Source organism: Ascaphus truei, chromosome 1, assembly GCF_040206685.1.
Source record: "Ascaphus truei isolate aAscTru1 chromosome 1, aAscTru1.hap1, whole genome shotgun sequence".
NCBI classification, from domain to species: domain Eukaryota; kingdom Metazoa; phylum Chordata; class Amphibia; order Anura; family Ascaphidae; genus Ascaphus; species Ascaphus truei.
In genome coordinates, this window is record NC_134483.1 from 87,671,132 (window position 1) to 87,693,469 (window position 22,338).

The 22,338-nt window shown below is 42.0% G+C and overlaps 1 protein-coding gene across 1 annotated transcript; it reads right to left on the minus strand.

Annotated features, from left to right (window-relative positions):
* Nucleotides 1-1,700: 1,700 nt before the first annotated feature.
* Nucleotides 1,701-17,095, minus strand: CRHBP (corticotropin releasing hormone binding protein). Its single transcript, XM_075591198.1, has 7 exons — nt 16,952-17,095; nt 16,577-16,667; nt 14,815-14,972; nt 11,353-11,563; nt 9,119-9,267; nt 5,679-5,799; nt 1,701-3,133 (listed from the first exon to the last, which is right to left on the minus strand). The coding sequence occupies exons 1-7, from the start codon at nt 17,030-17,032 to the stop codon at nt 2,979-2,981; spliced, it is 966 nt and encodes a 321-aa protein (XP_075447313.1). The 5' UTR covers nt 17,033-17,095; the 3' UTR covers nt 1,701-2,978.
* Nucleotides 17,096-22,338: the final 5,243 nt, after the last annotated feature.

Genomic DNA, 22,338 nt, shown 5'->3' on the forward strand with positions numbered 1-22,338 from the left:
TTATTTTAAAATGGTCCCTTAGTATCATATTTAAAACCAGAGACAGAACATAAAACACAGACAAAGCTCAGTTTTAGCACATCCAGTGAAACTCATACACGGTACAGTGCCTAAATATATATGTATAAATATCTATTAAGTAAAATGGTCTTTTAGTTTAACATTTTTGGCCAAAATTGTTGTAAGCCCCTGAGCCAACTTCACGGCAGACCACAATTCAGGGGTCCCTAACGCTAATATAAATTCTTAGTAACCTGTATAATAACAGGAAGAATGATTTATAGTAAATCTGTCAATATTAGTTGCAAAGTTCTAAGTCTGATTGAAGCCTTTATTAACCTGTACATTACCAGGAAAAGCACTCTGTATTAGAGTTGTCACAACCATCCTGCAAGCAAACAAGTTCCCCTGTGTGGAAGATGCTATGGAGTGAGCCCTTAACCATTTAAATGTGGGAGGGGGTGAGCTTCAATTAAGTAGGAGGTTGCCACCCTCCAAACAGCCAAGACTAGCTGAAACACAATTGTAAAATATACTGGACACCTAACAAGCTCCTATTGAACCCCCAAAATAACCACAACATACTATATATAAGCATATGAGTGTCACAGAGGAGTGCTACTGAGCATGGCAATACATATTTAAAACCAGAGACAGAACATAAAACACAGACAAAGCTCAGTTTTAGCACATCCAGTGAAACTCATACACGGTACAGTGCCTAAATATATATGTATAAATATCTATTAAGTAAAATGGTCTTCAATCAGACTTAGAACTTTGCAACTAATATTGACAGATTTACTATAAATCATTCTTCCTGTTATTATACAGGTTACTAAGAATTTATATTAGCGTTAGGGACCCCTGAATTGTGGTCTGCCGTGAAGTTGGCTCAGGGGCTTACAACAATTTTGGCCAAAAATGTCAAACTAAAAGACCATTTTACTTAATAGATATTTATACATATATATTTAGGCACTGTACCGTGTATGAGTTTCACTGGATTTGCTAAAACTGAGCTTTGTCTGTGTTTTATGTTCTGTCTCTGGTTTTAAATATATATTGCCATGCTCAGTAGCACTCCTCTGTGACACTCATATGCTTATATATATGTTGTGGTTATTTTGGGGGTTCAATAGGAGCTTGTTAGGTGTCCAGTATATTTTACAATTGTGTTTCAGCTAGTCTTGGCTGTTAGGAGGGTGGCAACCTCCTACTTAATTGAAGCTCACCCCCTCCCACATTTAAATGGTTAAGGGCTCACTCCATAGCATCTTCCACACAGGGGAACTTGTTTGCTTGCAGGATGGTTGTGACAACTCTAATACAGAGTGCTTTTCCTGGTAATGTACAGGTTAATAAAGGCTTCAATCAGACTTAGAACTTTGCAACTAATATTGACAGATTTACTATAAATCATTCTTCCTGTTATTATACGGGTTACTAAGAATTTATATTAGCGTTAGGGACCCCTGAATTGTGGTCTGCCGTGAAGTTGGCTCAGGGGCTTACAACAATTTTGGCCAAAAATGTCAAACTAAAAGACCATTTTACTTAATAGATATTTACTGCTGCGGCAGAGTTTATTCGAGCATTTGCCCGTTCTCTGCCGCAGCAGTAACCTGGCGCGCGCCGGAGGGTGCCGGGCGCGCGCCGAAGCAGCGGAAGAGCGCCCTCCGATCGGGGCGCTCTCCCTACCGCTGCCGGGTCCGCCGGGTCCCCCGGAACCCCCTGCCGCCGTCCCGCGATCGCGGGACACCAGGGCTCCCTCGGGGAGCCCTGGACGCGCGTGCAGGGGGCGCTGACACCCGATGACGCGTGACCGTGCATCGGTGACGCGCGGCACGCCGAGGGAGTGGGGCTAGCAAGCCGGGGCATCCCCCGGCTTGCGGAACTAGCCCTGCTCGATTTAAACGTGTCGGCAGTGTATACATATATATTTAGGCACTGTACCGTGTATGAGTTTCACTGGATGTGCTAAAACTGAGCTTTGTCTGTGTTTTATGTTCTATCTCTGGTTTTAAATATATATTGCCATGCTCAGTAGCACTCCTCTGTGACACTCATATGCTTATATATATGTTGTGATTATTTTGGGGGTTCAATAGGAGCTTGTTAGGTGTCCAGTATATTTTACCCTTCGTATCATAAAAAGATTTTTTTGTGGGTCATAAAATAATGTTAATTTGGGTAGTTTGTAATGTGCCTCTCATAGCATCAATGTAATGTATTAAAGAAGCCTGTGTTAGCATCCAATCTGGAGGGTTTGGGGAACAATTGGAAGAGTTGATTAAGATACACATTGTAACAGGATGTATCAATGCGCCTTTTGTATTTTTCCTCTCTTTACTTGTCAATAAATATTGGCATACCTGAGCTGGCGTAAATATATATATATATATATCCCTCACATATTTTCATCCAGTATGTCTGCAAATATAAATACCACGTGTGAGCATATTGACATGTCTCAGACAGGTCTGCAACCCTGTTTATCTCTATTATCTCTTAGCATACTGTAGCCACTGCAGTCAGGGATTCTGGGTAATGAGATCACAGTGCATCATCCAATCTATGAAATTATATATAGATAATGATATATATATATATCATCGTTTGTACACATTTGAGAGTAGATTCGTTTTCACTGACCCACTGCACTGTTTTCATTTACAATTTGGTGCCTTTAGTTGGCAAATAGGCCAGAACATTGTCTTACGCTGCACATCCGGCCCTCCTGCCAGTGGAGGGGTTATTTTTAATTTGTACATAAATACCATTTTCATGTAAAATAACAGCAGAAAAAGGGGAGCAAAGGAAAAAATAAAATCATACATTGTATATTTTCTGTGTCTTGGGGACAAAACAGCAGGAGGGAAACATAGTTACAGCTGAAGCCGAACAGCTCATAAATGTATTTATTTTGAAACCTGATTTTTTTTCTTCCAACTATGGGGGCTATTTTGCTTTGCGAATCAATTCATAGGAAAGCACACCTCTTCCACGCTATTTCCTTGTTGTTTTTCCATACGTCTATCAAGCTGATTGTATTCAAGTGTCACCCGGTTGATAAAGTTACCACTGGAAACCATTCGCACCACAGTGTTGTCACAGCCAATCTTCATTTGGGCTAAGGACAGAAACACAAGGTTTTTAAATGCCTTTGGTCATTAATATAAATGTGTGAAACTATCTCAAATGTCATAGCAACATTTTTTATTTTAAATTTGCCTTTTTTTGTGCAAAATATTTCCCCGAACCTGAAAGCGCTAATAATGCCATGAAATTAGGCTTGGATTTTGCAATCCCACAAGCTTTCAGCAAAATATTGCTACACAGGGAGGGAAACTCGGTGTATGTGCCCTATTTGTAGTGTCCGCATTAAGCCAATCTTGCGATTTAAGAGAATTTAGCAAATTAGCGTAATAAGCGAAATGCAAGGCCCATTGATTTAATGCTTGATGCATCGCTTGAGAACTCTGACTAGGCAACAATATGTATCGACGGTAGAAAATGGCCACATTTCACGTGGTTCACAAACATAGCTTGTAAGCTCCTCTGGGCTTCTCTTTTTCTATTCCAGACCAGTACATTAATTTATGTCATTTTGTGTTAATTCACTGTTATGGTATCACTGTATATTTTAATATTAACGTTTATGTCCTGTTAATAAGGCTTGATGTGTGCAATTAGCATGCACCTGTTTTGGTTCCCCTTGCACGGCTGTGATTGGAGGATAATAATTGACGTTCTGACCAGTCCCTGCCGAGTGGGGGGTACTTAAATAGGTTCAGTATTCATGATCAGTATTCCCTGATGAAGAAGCATTTTAGCTTTGAAACGCATTGGAATATGATTTTCTCCAAATCACACTTGTGAATCATAAGGATTGATCCTAGCTACTTTGAATCTGCTGCCTGGTTTTAAGCCAATATCTTTACTGGAGTGTTCTAAATTACACCACATGGTGACGCTATTCAGCGACGCGATCCAGTGACGTGGCTGACGAGTCGACAGAGACACGCGGAGGTACTGTGTACCGTGCACGAGTGCTGTGAACTCCCCCTCCGGGAACGGCTGACCGTAGCCAGCAGCAGTACTCACTGATTCGGGACATTACCACTGCTACACTGTCCAAACATCTGGACTGTGAGCACGGACAGTCGGGCGATAGTTCTACCATCCGAGGTGCGTGGCTGTAACAACGAGGAGCCTGTCAACTAACAGATGGTGTTCCGTCGACAGACAGATGGTGCCCTGCTGATTCATCCGATCCCACTGTTGGTGTTTAGGTAACATATGTCCCATGAATGCTGTTTTTATCTAACCTTGATGTACGCAGAATACTTACCTAACCATTGTGTTTTTTTAATATATTTTATTTAATGCACTATGAGCATTGTGCGCTGTTTTATTGTGTTTTATTTACATGATATTGCAGTTCTTTTTAATGCTGGTATTGTAGTTGATCAAACGGTGCGTTAGCATGATAATATGCGGCATAAGAGTAAGACTATAAAATATAGTCTATGATTATTTATTTATTGTGGTCACAATTCTAAGTAAGAGATAAAAGCAGTAGCCAACCGACAGTAAGCCCAACCCTTGGTGCATGAACTGGTGCACAAGCTTTTATGACAGTAAATGCAGATCAGGTGAACTGTGAACGCGCTTGTACCGGTCAGGTAATCCAACGAGAGATTGCAGTGTAGTAGTCCTCCTATTCCAGGCAGTACCGCTATGTTTTTATTTGCAAACCACGAGTACCACTATTTCTTTGTTTACAAATTGACAGCTTTCCCTTGCTTTATAAAGAAAAGGGGGTTTATTCCTGTTTTAGAGTATAAATATGGTATAAACTTTACGCGCTGAGGTCCAGCTCTGACCTATTTTTGAAGAGGTTTAGGCTTTCTTTGATCCCGGCTGCTGTGCACCACGACTGTTATAAAACACTTTGACCACAGATAAAAGTAAATAAACAAGTCCTGAGAAGAGGAAGCTGGGGTTTTTCATGGGGCATGACAAAGTCCTAATGAATTGAGAATATAGGTGCATATGCACTAAATGCGGTAACCCTTTGTGGTATTTAATTTGTCATTCTGTGCTGCTCTAGTTTTTTTTTTTTAATTCTTTTACCTGAATAGATCCAGGGTGTCGTACAAATACTGGTCCGTGAATTTTTATTTTATTGGAAGAAACCAGCAAAGTGTAAAATAATCCAGAAGGATCCTTGATCTGGGAGAAGCATGACTGAGCACTGTGGGAACCCATTGATAGATCCAGGTGAAAGAAAGGTTTCTATTTAACAAGCATTTAATGTTAGAAACTATCACAATTTAGTCAATAACATTTTTCATGAGTAACTTAACCAGCCATAAATCCATATAACATGGGATATCAGACACGGACATTTACACCTCATCATGTCTCAAAATATTAATGAAGGAATCAAAGATTAAATGAATTATGTGCCCAATGTGTTTTTTTTTTAGTCTCAAATATTATAAATCAATGAGTTTCAGGATTGAAGTAAATAAAACAAAGTATTTAATGTGGTAACTTTACTGTTTCCCGTCTGATCATTTGAACTGATGTAAATGTGACACTAGTGTGGCACTAGTACAATGAGTGATAGACTGACATGTGGCCTAATACATTGTTACCAGATCACTTACCAGAGCCATGGAACGAGTGACAGAGATCAGCCAAAGGAAACATCTTGGAAGGGTCAAGTCCAGCACCCCCTAAAAGTTCCACAAAATCCCCAGCTCCACCACATCCAATTGGTGGGGGCTTCTGTAAATGAGAGAAGTATCAGCAGTATATGTGCAGTGAATAGATATTTTCAGCATGAGCAAAATAGAGGCTAAATTAGGGAGGGAATTAGTTAGAGGGCCTTGTCCTATACCAATTCCTGCAACTGTATATTGAGAGGTGTGAGGTACAGAATTCTCTTCATAAAGGCATTTAAGACCTGAACAACGATATTATTGTGCAAGTTGCTAGGTTATATGGTAGCGCTTTCTAAACCTCAAAATTCTTTTGACTTAAAAGCTGATGTACAATGTCACCAGTGAAGAATGCTCGTACTGTATCTGTCCAGTAAAAGATATGACAACCTGAAAATGCCCATATTAAGAGTCAGTGATAGCGAGCACTTGATCCTTGATCTTTAATATAGCGAGCACTTGATCCTTGATCTTTAATATGGTCTTTTTAACTTATTACACAACTTCTAAATGCTATAATTGCTGGAAAGGACATTTTAGGCATATTTAGTAGCAATTCTGAATTGCTGATAAGGTTACTTATCATACAGTAAGTTACGCTTTTGATGAGCTGTGGTTGCTGCATTACTGAATAATTTGTTTTAAATGCAGCGATATGATACTAATTGCTAACTGCAGTATATCAGAAAAATGCATGCTTAGTCTAGAAGTAGATGCTGCCGACTCTCACAGGTTTATAACACAAACTCTGATCTAGCAGCAGGTGGAAGGCCTGTTCGAAGTTTGGATCAGATTTACTTCCCATGTTTTTTTTCACAGCACGGCCCAGTATTGCTTGAGTTTAAAAAAAAAACAAACAAAAACATTTGCAATCATACTACCAACGAACAGTATGAACACTCTTTCCAGGGAGATTTGGTAGGAAATAGAGAAGGTCCCTTCCTCTTCAAATGACTCGCATTGGGTGGATAATTATACTTCTTTCCGAAAGAAAACAGTAATACATTGGAATAATGAGAGGGTTCTATCCTATAAATAGGGAGGGTTGTCTAATTTGTTAGATCTATCTCAATAAATGACCATAGTTTAAACAGCAATGGGAACAGTGATGGATGTAAAACAGAAAAAAAGTCTCATGTAGTAATCGTCTTTGATCATATTTACTGCAAGGTCATATCCCCAGAAAAAATGACCTTGCTATATCTCTAGGTAGCATAACCGCTTTCAGCCTCTTGCATTTTTTGAAGTAGCAGAGCCACCCAAAAATATAGCCTAATAGAAAACCTTATGCACAGGAGTTATTTTTGTCTTGTGCTGCCTGATAAATAGATGCTGGGAAGAAGAATTTGATATGTAAATATGTGAATAAATTAAACTAGAAAAAATACATAAGTGATCACAGTCACAAGAGCAGACATTAGCCAATGACAAATGATGAGTAGCTAACACCCAGTTAAGTGTCACTCATTCTCTTCCCATATACTGTATATACATTGTCAATACATCAAGAAAATAGTTTTCATATGATCTTCTACCAGGTTAAGTATTTAACTTGTGCGAATTGTAAATTTGTATAACAAATCAAAATATTACACATATCCAGATTCAATTAGATTGTAAGCTCTTCGGAGCAGGGACACCTTTTCCTAAATGTTACCTTTATGTCTGATGCACTTCTTCCCATTATGTGTTATTTGTATTATTTGTTATTCATATGATTGTCACATGTATTACTGCTGTGAAACGCTATATACATATATGGCGCTATATAAATAAAGACATACAATACATACATCTGCTGGTTAAGTTAAGATACAGTACTTGGTGAAGTACCTCTAAAAGTTGCAATCCCACATACAGTAGCTAACCAGTCAAAAAACAATCTTTTGTACTCAATTTGACATTTGAATTGCCTGTCCCAAACTAATCTAACCACACTGAAAGCAAAGATTTGGTTTCTTTTCTTTCTCTGACAATCAAAGATCACATTTCTTTGGTCTTAGGATGGATTGCCTCTTTAAGTAATTTGTAAAGCTTTAAGGCCATTTTTATTTTTGCTCACTGTGTGATTTTATTGTGTGATATAGATGATCTTTGCTTTTTTCTTGTTTGCAAAGCTAAATTTTCATAAATAAAATATATTTCGTGTTTGCTTACAGGATAGACCTTCGTTTACACCCCTTGTTTTCAGGCTTATGATACCCAGCATGAAAACACAGTGCTAGTCATTTTATTTTTAATTTAAACTACACTTCAATTGTGTCCAACTCACTAGCACTGACTTCTACTATAAGACAGGCGGGGTGACAAGTAAACCCAGTTAAGGGCACTCTGATCCCCTAGTAGATGTATTATGATATATTAAAACTGATTTATGAACATAAGTTGGATCCCTCAATGGCACCATCAGCTTCTTTAATAAACTACCACCAAGGGACAATATTATATGCCCATCTATTGCAGGATTTGGTGAAAAGTTCATAAAATAAAAAAAAAGCAGCTGTATTTGGTGTAAATATTTATAAGTCTATTGATTACTAATGACTATTACTACTACTACACTGTACATATAAATCCTTTTTGCATGGCTATGGTGTTATTACACTCTAACGCCTGTCTTCACTGATGGGATAATAGATAGGATTGGCTGGTTATCAAACCGAGGGAGATAGGGATTTATTTGCTACCTACACTCCTTGATTAATATTTAGATCCTAACACCTACAGGGGTGTTGAGCAACCCATCACCGCGTCGTTGTTTTAAACCCATATATTTTAAAGACAATGTTAATAAATGAGTTTTAATATATGCCATAATACATCTAATAGGGGATCAGAGTGCCCTTAACTGGGTTTACTTGTCTTATGTAAGTTTATCATATATCCCTCTACCCAGAGGAGCACCTCCCCCAACACACATTCATTTCAAGCTGAGCGGGGGCCACTTTCTTTGTATTCAGACAGGCGGGATGAGTAAGTTCTACTGCTTTTCTGTTCATACAAACAGGGGCAATTACATCTGCTACATCTGTACATCAATGCTGTGGGGCAGATTGAGTTTGCCCTACCTACTCTGTCCCAGACTTCAAATAAAAGGTACTGTTAAAGGCTTATACTGGTAGTTGTCCATTGTAAGCAAGATAATTTTTCGGGTAACAAACATGGTTGCTATTGCTAATGTTCACCAAGTGTAACTCAGAACCCTGAGAGACAGTCGGGCTTGGAGTAATGCGACCGATATACCCAAACAAAGCTGTACAACTCCCAGTCACTGCACCATTTATTTCAAGAAGTGGAGCAGGTGGCTTACATCTATTTGGTTTGTTTTACAGTACTTACAGCACAAGTGCTACTGTTTCAGTTTTACATAGAGATACCATACATACCTTTAATTGGAGCTCATTGAAGTGGCCCAGTATGAGGTCTGAAATTTTGATCACCACCGGGTATATTATGGAAAAGCTGCAGTTTCTGTGTTGATGGGGAATTACCATGGTAAATCTTCCACTGGGCGTCTGTGAGATCACATTGCAAGCTGTAAGGATATAAAATGATACGGAACACACATCACTTATTGTACTGCCACAATAAAAAGTCATATATACGTAGGGAAACGTATATATTTGTATAATATTGCAGCAGGTGAAATAAGGATGAGCTTTTAGGAAAATGAAAATAAAACATGAAAAAAGATGGAAATACGAACAGAACCGCATTCGATTTTTGACTTCTCTTTTAGTGATATAATACAAAGGCCTTCATTTATCCAACTTTAACCTTACGTTTCAGGCAGTGGTTATAAAAGACACAAGGTTTGCAGCTTGTTGGTAATTAATGGCTCTGTTACAAACCATATCATAGACTTGAAAGGAGAAGGAGCAGCTCAGTGAGTAAAGACACTGACTGGCACTGCGAGTTTGAAGCAGGGGAACCTATTTCTTCCCAGCGTCGGCTCCTTGTAACCTTGGGCAAGTCACTTTATCTCCCTGTGCCTCAAGCACCAACAACATAGATTGTAAGCTCCACGGGGCAGGGACCTGTGCCTGCAAAATGTCTCTGTAAAGCGCTACGTAAAACTAGCAGTGCTATACAAGAACATGCTATTATTATTATTGAAAAGGAAATATTTTGGGGCAGTATAAATTAAAAGGTTAAAAAAGGAATTTGAATAGGTATTTCTTCAACCTATACCAAGACCTTCAAAAACACTGGTTCTAAATATTAGGAGCTTGAAAAAAGGGCAATTACAATTAGTAGTGTATTTCCAGCTCTTAGAGGACTATGGGACATATGGCTCAAGGGCAAAAATATGCTTCAGTTGTATCAAAGAGAAAATATTATTTTGCTTTCAAAGGACCATTTTTGCCCATGTTTGCTTCCAGTCTAATGTCTGAGATGTGAATTTGCTCACAAGTGATATTTGTATTTGCTTCCAATGTAAGAAAATGGTTATTCAAGGTTGTTACATCTCGTACTGATTACTAACCAGAGAGACCTGCTGCATTTTTTGACACAAAAATTAATGGCATGTCCAATTTTATATAACATATTCATCATGTAACTTCACCTTAGCCCTCTGACAAATGGGAGAAAACATTGTAGCAAAGCACCTTGATACATGGAGGTAAAGGGAAAGTCCCTCTGTTTATATCAGTTTTCCTGGTAAAGTCAATTGACAACGGAAGGACAGATAGGGGAGGAGTTTGGGGAAAATGGTTGTTACGCTTACACAAACACACATAAGACACCTGGATGTAAGTTTCAAAAGGAAAACGGATTTTTAAAAAAAAAAAAAAAGAGGTTTAGTTAGAGCACCCAGGAATCATATCTAAACGTGTCTGGCGTGACTTGTAATAAATGGAAAAAGAATAGTGATATAGACAAATCTGTTGCGTAGGCTAGTCTGAAAATAAATGATCATGTGAGGTATACAGGGATGTATCAGCAAGAGCCCTAACACACCTTTCTATCCCACTTTTGGGGGGTTTAACCCCACTCCCCCAACAAGAAAGAAATAAAACACCCCATCAATCGGGATAATATGTACTAATTAAAGTTGCCAGCACCAGGTAAATGGGCTGTTCAATATGCATCAAAGTGGCCAATTGCGTAAAAGAACCATTCAAGTCAATGGTTTTCGTAAGTTTTCCCAAAATCGCAAACTTTGGGGTATATGAATTGCCCCCTCGGACTTGGAGCACATCTGATGATCTCACTGAGGAGGGGGCAAATGTTTCCACCTTCATATATTACATCCCAGTGATGCTACCTCCCACCTCACCCACAGGATTTATTTCCCTGCCATTGAATACATTGCTAACTCTTGTATGATAATGAAGGGGTTAATAACAATAAGAACCCACGACTTGGATTGCGTCAGCAACATCAGAAACTCTTCAGGTCACAAAACACTCCATAATATTTAGATGTTAAATATTATTTTATCCGCCCTAAATTGCCGAACAGCAAGAACTCTCTGGGGAAAAAAATCAATAGTAATTTCTGCTTGGACATTTATCAGATCATTCCAATGGCTGTTTTATTATTTCCTTGCCCCGGAGAGATGTATGATTTTCTTTGCCGTTTAGTAAAATGATTGCTGTAGGGAGAGCCAACTTACGGAAAAGATTAGGGACCTTGTGGATTGTTAATGTGAATCCATGTCCTGGTTCCTGGACCCTGAAGAAAATCATTGCCACGTTTTGAGACGACCTTGTGATGCTCCCCACGTTGCCATTTTCACAGACGTCGGTGTAACGGTCATCAGTGGAGAGTGGATGGTCAAAGGAACTGGGAAACTTCTCTCCCTTAATTATCCAGCCGTCGAAAACCTTTGAGGATGTGACGGTTAAAATAATGTTCATTTTCTCGGTATGAAACGGTAAAGTGGTGAAACAAAATGAGTAGCAAGGAACAAACAAAAACACTTAGGATACATGTGAACCAATGGTAGTGACGCCTAATGGAATAACTGCAGATTTTAATTACCAAAAACCCAAATATGCGGGATATTTGCACCTTGGGCCATGTTTTAAAAGTGCTAACCTCAATCAGTGTGACTCCACTATCTACAGTATGAGAACGCCGACAGTGAGACTCCACTATCTATGAGAGAGTCTACAGTGAGACTCCACTATCTATGAGAGCACCAACAGTAAAACTCCACTATCTATGAGAGCGCCTACAGTGAGACTCCAGTATCTATGAGAGCGCCGACAGTGTGACTCCACTATCTATGAGAGCGCCTACAGTGAGACTCCAGTATCTATGAGAGCACTGACAGTGAAACTCCACTGTCTATGAGGGCGTCAACAGTAAAACTGAACTATCGATGAGAGTGCCAACAGTGAGACTCCACTATCTATGAGAGCACCTACAGTGAGACTCCACTGTCTATGAGAGCGTCAACAGTAAAACTGAACTATCGATGAGAGTGCCAACAGTGAGACTCCACTATCTATGAGAGCGCCTACAGTGAGACTCCACTATCTATGAGAGCGTCAACAGTAAAACTGAACTATCGATGAGAGTGCCAACAGTGAGACTCCACTATCTATGAGAGCGCTGACCTTGAGACTCCACTATCTATGAGAGCGCTGACCTTGAGACTCCACATTCTATGACAGCGCAGACCTTGAGACTCCACTATCTCTGAGAGCGCTGACCTTGAGACTCCACTATCTATGACAGTGCTGACCTTGAGACTCCACTATCTATGAGAGCACTGACCTTGAGACTCCACTATCTATGAGAGCGCTGACCTTGAGACTCCACTATCTATGAGAGCGCTGACCTTGAGACTCCACTATCTATGAGAGCGCTGACCTTGAGACTCCTCTGAAAAACAGTGAGTTGAAATATCATTAAACTGTCACCTGATAACTAAAAAACCGTTTGAACAAGTATAAGTATTTAGACTTTTGTTTATTGTTGTAACCCTCTAGAAAATACCATTGAAATCAATACGATTTGTTTCTTTGTTACATTGGGCAGTGGAATGTGCCCTAAAATTGCACCATTTTATCTGAGATACATAAATCCCAAAGACCCGATAATGTTCTCTTTGTAACCAGATGTTATTACAATATTTATGTGCTCTTTTTTGTGTTTGTGTAACTTCCTCTTCCACATGGGAAATGTTACCCCCTAATTACTCCCGTTTACTATTAGCTTTTTTTGTGTATGGTGCCAACATATTCCGCGGCGCAGTACAATGTGGGAGGGAGGACAATAACATTGTATGACAAAAAGAGCACATACTGTATGTATGAAGACAAACAGAGAAAATAGGAAGGAGATTCCTGCCCCAAGGAGCCAAGAATCTCCACTTGTGTTTCTTGGGAAATTATTATATTTGCTATCATTAAAGATACTAGTTAGGGTCTATTTATCAGTCTCCCCGCTGCAAAACTGGGGCAAAAGTGCAGCAAAAAATCATCAGCTTGATTGGGAGTTTCAGTCAGATGGTGCCCTGATCGGCACTATTGCAGTTGAATGAATAACCCCCTTAAATACAAGGTTCCCATTAACTGCTATACTGCACCAAATGGGTTAAGTCTGTACAAAAGCGAAAATAGAAAATAATGTACCCAACTGGACACGCAGAGGTTTGAGAACAGATGAGAACAGATGAGAACAGATGAGAACATGGACTAATAACTATTCAATCAAAAAGGAGATCAAAAGATTTCACAGAACACAGAAGGGAGGAAATGAAGACGGAGAAACAGATGGTTTAAAAGGACAAGAAAGGAACACAGGCACATGAACCATTTCTGGCTTCTGTATAGATCTCAAAAATGCAGTTAGCAGCACGGCAACCATGTTTGTAGTCTTCTTTAACCCTTTCACTTCTAGAAAGCCCTGCAACGCAGCAAAAGTGTTAAAACAAATAATTGGGTCTTTTACAATGAGAAAAATGTTTAGAAAACGGTAAAACGTGGTCTACAGGTTGTATTAGGTAGTCAATATTTACATGTTAAAATATATACTGTGCTATCTACATATTGATTACAGTTACATGTTTGATTTACAGAGTGATCGGTGGAGTTTTCTGTTGCTGTTGTAACGTCTAATTACTGTAGTGTTTATCTCTATCTCTCTTCGTTTGTAGGAAACAATAAGGGGTCTATGTATCCAGGCAAAGGTGCAAATCTGGGGTGAGAAATCTGTACCATACGTAACAAAGGAAAAAAAACGTCATGAAAGCAATAGGATTAGTTTCCGATGCTGTACATCTGGCGCAGTTACTGTACATCGTCCCCGGCACTGCTCCACTTTATATTAATATGTATGGCCCTAAATAGGCTAAATGTCAAAAAGTAACTAATCAATGTAAATTACGGAAATGTCTGCTCAGGTTTATGAGGTTTGGGACTTTTTCGGACTAAAATCCCTGTAGACTTCAATGGGGATTTTTATACGAAGAAAACAGCAGCATTGGAGTATATAGAAGCTACCCCTACGTGAGGCATTATCAGTGCATACTTATTTCATATGAAATAAGAGGTGTGTTTATTAATTGTGCAAACAAATAGATTTGTTCAAAAAAAGGTTGGACATCTTTTTTTAGAAAGGAAAGGTATACAGGGATATACCAAATAAGTATACATGGGAGGGATGTTGATCCAGGGATTAATCCAATTCTTGGAGTCAGGAAGGAATGTATTTTTCCCCTTATAAGATATCATTGGATGATATGACACTGGGGTTTTGTTTGCCTTCCTCTGGATCAATAAGTATAGATATATGATAAAGTATCTGTTGTCTAAATTTAGCATAGGTTGAACTTGATGGACAGAAGTCTTTTTTCAACCTCATCTACTATGTAACTATGTAACTATGTAACTATATGTATCGCGTTGGCTTAGTAACCTAGGAAAGATGGCACAGTCCCTTTAAACCTTGCATGGTTATCTATCATCTCTATTTTCTTTTGTTTTGAGTAAAAAAAGAAAAGAACGAATTGCACATATTGCATTATTATTATTATTATTATTATTATTATTATTATTATTATTATTATTATTATAGGCAGCCTAGTAATTACCACCTGTTAGAAATCGTAGCAGATATACTGTACCTTAAGGATGTCCCCTCCGAGGCAGTCAATATTTACAAAGTTATATTCAATGGTGATCAACTCCTCTGGGTCTCCAATAATAAACAGGGCGCAGTGTAACTGAGGCTGCTCGGATTTAAATGTGAACTGACCGTCTATGCTCAGCATGTCAATGCATCCTAACAGAGGGAAGCAAACACAGGGACAGCAGCAACCGTAATCATATTAATAATAACAATCCGGCGCAATCAATGTACCAGTCTATTTACTTTGCGTTGTGTTTACTGCTATTGCAGTTTAACAGACCTTCATTTAATATGATCTGTAGTCCATAAACCTGATAGAAACAAATGGGCATGTTTACATATACTGTAATGTGCTAATTGAAAGCTGCTAATAGTTGTATTGGTCCCAGAAGGAGGAAAATACTTTGTGGGCTGTGGTACCTTTTAATGGACCAACATATCAATCGTACAAAGGTTATGTTCTGCACCTTCAAGACTGCAGAGGCATCAGATGAAGAGACCTCTGCAGTCCCAAACGTGTATGCACAAGATAACCTCGTACGACTGATATGTTGGTCTATTCAAAGGAATTGCAGCCCACGAAGTATCTTATACAGTACCCACGCTAATTGACTGTATGTGACTTTTTCTTGAAGTAACGCCAGCAAGCAACTGGGGGAAGAAAGAAGGGCAAACCTATGTGATGCTTTACCGCTAAAATGGCAATATTTTAAACAATCTCATTTAAATATATGCCCCATTGTGTGACATGCAACTCCTCTCAGGCTACTGGGTTACATAATTACTCCCAAACACAGACCAAAACACACGAGAGAAGTGCGGATTCTCTGTATGATAACTTGGCGTTAAGCATCGCTACTGGATTTTTACGCGTCTTGTGTCTTTTAACGTGACATTTTACAAAATCGAAGATTAGTAATTAATGTTTGTTTGGTGCAATTCATTTTACAAAGTCTCCCAGTAGCAAAACTAGAGCAAAAAAACAGCACCAGATTTACATATGAAATACATCCCATTGATTTTAATGGCATTCATTTTCTTTAGCAAATTCAATGCTATATTTTTGTACCAGTTGTGTCTCATTTTTGCAGACATGCGCCTGTAATAAATATCTCCTTAAACGTCTCCCAGACACAAATCTAGGTAAATAACGTTCAACTGAAATAGTCCGTCTGTCTCAGTTTTGGAGCTGAGAGATTTTGCTACATGTAAATCTCACATGAGGAACTAAACAAACCGATCCCATTTAAAGAAATAGTTTTTTCCCCCCAAAACAAAAGTCTGGGTCTGTTTCATTCCCCAGAATTGCACCCCGGTAATTACTTATACCTGACTCATATGTGTTACAAAGTACTGCTGAAAATTTTATTTTAATTTACATTCATATTTCTTATGGTACTCCCTTGTCAAGAGAGTATTTTTCCTTTGTAGTGTGTTGAGGATTAATAGTGTACAGGCTTTCATTGATTAGGAGCAGGAAGCAGAAGGCAGAATGATAACTTTCAGCTTGTTCTCATAAATAGTCCATATAAAATATTAGGTATCACACTATACAGCTTCTTACTTACACATGTGCTTTTTAATTTACATTCAGGTTATCTAAATAAACCGACACTGTATTTATATCATTTCTTTCCCTTTTTTTTAAATGACCACTGTAGTAATACTTTGGTGGTGCAAGCACCAACTCGCCCTATCTAGCTTTGAAATGGGAAACTCCTCTTTCTTGCTGTGTACCGTATGTTTCGGAAACTTACTGAGCGACCGTCGATAGATCTCCCCTTCAGACAGTTCTCTTTTCAGATCAGAGTTTAAAACAATAAGTGCATCTTCTGCTGTATCCCTGACCTACAATAAAATGGGAAGATACAAATCAATGAAACGAGAAAAAAAAGTGCTGACAAATGAATGAAACACTCTGCCAACGAGTAACACAATCAGAAATACAATTTAACTCCTACTATCCAATACATGTGAAACCTTCGGAGCTCGATTACCAAACTCCTACAGTGCCTTATTGCCATCCCCAGATACATATGACATCTTAAAGGTTTACACAAAGGCAATATCCAATGCAAATCCTGATAGCACATGGTCTATCATGGGGAAGGGGTTTTAAGTCATGATCTCACCTGTATGTACCTGCTTTCTCCATTGAGAACTGCCAGGAAGATGAGCAGAAAATACCACTGAAGCCTGGAAACAGGAGTCATGCTGCTGACACTCTCACTCTCTTGCTGTGTGTTTGCCTCCCTTCTTTCTTGCCTGTGTCGAAAGTTAGGAGGAGCCTGAGAGGGGCTACTTTGACAGACCCTTTATATAGAAGATTGAAGGGGAAGGCACTTGGTCCTCTCACTGATACGAACTCAGTAACCATGGGTTACCCTGTCTGACAAAGTACGTGGATCTGACAAGGGACTGACACAAGAACACCAAATCCTACTCATGTCAGATATTTAGATCTCTTTTGGTACTGCACAGTTGAAATGTCAAGTTAGGTAAAGAAAGTCGCTGTGTATTTGATTTCTAGGTATATGCGCATGACTGAGTTATTGACAACATGAATTGAGGATATTGTATGTTAATTGCACAGAATTCGTCGTAAGTTGTAATATATATTATGGGACCAAGATAAAGATGATAGATGTGCACTACATGCAAGCTTTTGAGTCTGCTTTGGGAATAGTTCCCAATGTATTTCCCCTACAAAAAAATGGTGTAATGTTGTTGCAAAAAACACTACTAGACATATATATATATATTTTTAAACAGTTTATTGTATTCAAGCTTAATTATGTTTGCATCAATTCCACTTTGCCTGGTTATGCATCCAGGAGACTGATAAATAATAACTCCCCTTACAGTATGTCGGCATCACGTAGACTATGAAAGCATGCACATACATACATCCCATACAGTACAATCACAGCCTGACAGGACCTGCGGGATCCTGAGCACACAGGCACACACCTTAAACGTGGCATGGCATTCCATACTCTGTACTAGAGCAAAATAACACGAAATAACATATCACACCACAGAGGGCCGCATTTCCCATTGTATAAAATTGTGTCAAATTCATATGCTTCAAATTTGAAAAATTGGGGGACATTTTGCATCAGTGGATCACAGAACTAAGTTGAAATATGGTGTGTGATTTAACCTCCCTTGCTGGCCTGTAGTGTAAGGGAAAGGCTTAATGATAAACATTAGATGGGATGAATTATATATTACACTCTTATGTCTGTTCAAATATTTGTCTTGTTTTAGACAAATAACATTCCTTTAATGTTGTTTCCTTGTCTATATTTGATACTTAAGTAATAATAACCTCAGAAAAGGGCATTGCTGGTCAATAATGCCCTGGCTGGAAGAGTTGAAGGCCTGAGGCAAAGCTATTCTCCAGTTTTTAGAGCACCGGACTGGTGGATTAAAAGGGCAGAGGATCCAAAATGGACCCGGCGCCCTCATAATGGCCGCCGGGCGTCCGGAGTTTTCTGGGATTGGCTGTCTCCTCCCCTCCCCCTCACCATGAGGCAACGTGGAGTTGCGCGCGCAGCAGCGGGGGGGGGGGGGGGGGAGCAGGAGGGCGGGCTATTTAAACCCGCAGCGCGAGGGAAAATTCACTAATCCTGTTTTTCATTCTCCCTGCAGGTACCTGTGAGCGTGTCTCCCGATCGACCACAGCATGAAGAATCCGGAGGGGAGCAGCAGCACGAGGCCGACCAGCAGCATCCAGGCTCCTGCACCCGATCGCCGGACATCCCGCCTGGCGGCCCCACTGAGGCAGTGGCCCAAAGAGGAGGAGCAGCATCAGCCGCAGCCCTCTCCCAGACGGAGAAGGAAGCAGGCTGCCAGGCAGGCTAGCTCCGCCCCCCAGCCTCACTCCCAGCCCTCTCCCAGCCCCTCTCTCAGCCGGAGAGGCAGAGAATCAGCCCTGCAGGCTAGCTCCGCCCCCCAGCCTCCCTCCGGTGCCTGCTCGCAGCAGAGCAGGGAAGGGAGGGCTGTTCTACCCCCCCTCATGGGAGAGCACATTAACCATCACCCTGCTGCTCCGGTCCCCGCTCCCTCTGCTGCCATGACCCCCCCCTCCCTGCAAAAATGCCCCCCCCTCCCCCCCAGCTTCCAACCACCCTCTACCTGCAGCTTTGAGCCATGCCCCCAGTGCTGGCCTGCCTCCCCCTCCCGCTGCACAGCACATCCCCCCCCTGCCGCCCATAACACCCCCCCCTGCTGACCAGACCCCCCCCATGGCCGGGCCGAGCCAACCCACCACCGCTGCAGTGTCACCCGCCGCATTCCTGGTGCACCTTCCCCCTACACGCCATACCCACCGGCGCCTTTTGCACCTGCGCCAGACACGCCTGGCACCAGCCTTGGATCCATCAATGGCAGTTCCACTGCCCCTGGCTGCGGGGTGCCCCCCAGTGTCGCGGGCCCCTCCCCCGGTGGATGCGCCGGCGCCAATGCCGCTGGGAAGCGTCGCCGATCCGGGGAGCAGCAACAGGAGCCGTGCAGCGGCCAAAAGACCCAGGACCGGTCACCCAGGTGCACAAGCCGCAGGATCAGGTGAGCATGATAATGCAGCATTGGAATGTAATGAGGATGTTGTTGATATTGATGTTAGTGATGGGGGGTCGGTTAGGTCAGGGTCGGACTGTGAGTCCCAGGAGTCAGACAGCGAGAATAGTGAGAGCGCAAGAGCGAGCAGCGAGTCAGACACAAGCAGCGGCGCAGACAGCGACGAGACCCCAGGGGTAAACCGCATAAGGAAACAGGTAGAGGCGTTGAGCAAGGCGGTAAAGCTGAGTAGGACAGATAAGGGAAAACGCAAAGCGCGCAAAGACAAAGGGGCGGCTTCCACCCACAGCGGGGAGAATTCGTTTGCAGTCGAAACTAGCTCCCTTTACACACACCTGCCCAGGAGAACACAGAGAGACATAGGTAACAGGAAGTATGTGGATATGTTTAAGCTGTCTGTAAAGGGGCGAGCAGAGAGGAAACGCGCGCGAGAGGTGGGCAAAAAAGGGCAGGCAGTAAGGAATAATGCGAACTGGATTATGGGTTTCATTGTGTTCGGGGACTGTTTCCTTTCAAAACATCCCAAGGAATTGCATAATGTGATGAAATACATGAGTGTGATACAGAACATACATGACGAACACGGGGGGTCAGCGTGGCGAGATTATGATGAGCAGTTCAGGCACAGGTGGCAGGGAGATACACGGTTGAGTCTGGGGAAGATGGGCATGGAATTGTGGATGAAGCTAGTGGGAAACATGAACCAGGGGGGTAACAAAGGGGTAACAAAGGGGAGTGTTGGGCGTTTAACGATAAATACTGCAAACGGGGGGAGAGTTGCAAGTTCAAACATATGTGTAGCCAGTGCGGGGGTAGCCACCCCATTAAGAAATGCTTAAAAGCCCGGGGCAACCGCAGCCAGGGGAGAGGAAGGGAGGCACCTAACACAGGCCCCAACACCGGTCAGCCTTAGTGGGCTGAGCTATTGGTTAAGGGGGTACCCCGACCGGGAGAAAGCAAGGTTCCTGGAAGGGGGGGTTTAGAAAGGGGTTTCAAAAACCAGTGGGGGGGTGGGGAAAAGCTAGGGGTGTTAGCCGGAACTTGAAATCCGCTGCAACACACAGACACATAGTTAAAGGAAAAATAGAGAAAGAGATAAAATTGGGGCGTATGGCGGGCCCATTCGCATCCCCCCCTATCGCCCAGTTAATTATTTCCCCGCTGGGTGTAGTGCCAAAAAAGGACCAGGGCAAATTCAGGCTAATACAACACCTGTTATACCCAAGGGGGGTCTGTGAATGATGCTATAGACCCAGAACTATGCCAGGTACAATACCAATCATTTGACACCGCCATAGGGATAATTAAAACATGTGGGGAGGGAGCACTATTGGCAAAAATCGACATAGAATCAGCCTTACGGCTGTTACTGGTGGCCCCCAGCAGCTTCAGATTCACAGGGTGTAAATTTGAGGGTGCGTATTGCATTGATAAATGTCTCCCCATGGGTTGCGCCATTTCATGCGCCTACTTTGAGGCTTTTAGTACTTTCTTGCATTGGTGCATAGTCAGTCAGACGGAGACTAGCACAGTTGCGCACTATCTGGATGACTTCCTGCTGGTGGGTTCCCCGGGTTCACTGCAGTGCAACAGTTTGCTGGAGAGTACTAAGGGGATCATGAGGGAATTGTGGGTTCCCATAGCAGAGGATAAAACTGAGGGCCCAACAGAAATCCTGTCATTCCTCGGTGTAGAGATTGACACGCTGGCGAGGGAATCACGCTTACCCGCAGACAAGGTCAAGAAGCTTAGAATGAGCCTGGGTCAGGTCAGGGAGGCCAGGAATGTGACCCTGAAACAAATGCAGTCACTGCTGGATCTGCTAAACTTCACCTGCAGAGTAATCCCCATGGGCAGGATATTTAACCGCAGGTTGGTAAGGGACACTGCGGGGGTAAAAAAGCCCCAACACCATATCCGAATCACCAAGGAGCTTAGGGCAGACCTGGAGGTATGGGGTTTTTTTCTCAGGGAGTTTAATGGGAGAAGGCTGTGGGTTACGGACGGCGAGACCAGCGACGCCCTGCAATTATTCACTGACGCATCAGGGGGGCACGGGTTCGGGGCATACTTTAGAGGGTAGTGGTGTGCGGGTCCATGGCCAGCTGACTGGGTGGAGACGGGGCTAACTAAGAACATGGCTTTCCTGGAGTTGTTCCCCATTGTAGTAGCGGTAGAGCTATGGGCCAAGGAGTTAGCAAACAAGCACATAATATTCTGGTCAGACAATTTTGGGGTAGTGGAGGCAGTGAACGGCCTATCGGCTACGTCACCACCAGTGATAAGGTTGTTGCGCAGGCTGGTCCTGCAGTGCATGCAGGGGAACATAAACTTTAAGGCAAAGCACATCCCCGGGAAGCTTAATGTAATTGCAGACGCGCTATCCCGCTTTAACTGGCCTGCATTTAGGCGGGCAGCCCCAGAAACGCAGGAAAGAGGTCTGACCTGCCCCAATTATCTGTACCAGCTAGGGCAGAGGGAGTGATGGCTTTGGTGCAGCAATCGCTAGCCCCCCGCACCTGGAAGACGTACAACGCATGGCGGCAATGGCACAGTTTCAGGAAGGCCTCCAAGGGGAGTGGTAAGGTTAGCAGAACCCATCAGCTAATCAATTTTTTACTTACTCAGAAGCGGGCGGGCATGTCAAGGGCTAAAGCGGGCGGTACGCTAGCGGGTATTGCCTTTTTCCTGAAGTTGGGGGGGCAGACAGACATCACCAAGGATTTTCTCCTCAGGCGAATACTGATCGGGTGGGGCAGAGGGGAGCGCTAGCGGGGGGATAAGAGGGAGCCGGTAACGGTGGAGAGGTTACAGAGCTTGAACCAGGCAGCAGAGTCAGTATGCGCAGGACCGTTAGAAATAAATTTATTTAAAGCGGCTTTCACTTTTGCCTTTTTTGGAGCCTTTAGAGTAGGGGAACTTGTAGCAGCGTCAAAAA

Coding starts and splice junctions, on each gene's coding strand:
- CRHBP (XM_075591198.1), bottom strand. CDS start 17,032: ATGACTCCTGTTTCCAGGCTTCAGTGGTATTTTCTGCTCATCTTCCTG. Junction 16,668..16,951: donor GAGAAAGCAGGTACATACAG/GTGAGATCATGA, acceptor ATTTTATTGTAG/GTCAGGGATACAGCAGAAGA. Junction 14,973..16,576: donor GATCTATCGACGGTCGCTCA/GTAAGTTTCCGA, acceptor TCCCTCTGTTAG/GATGCATTGACATGCTGAGC.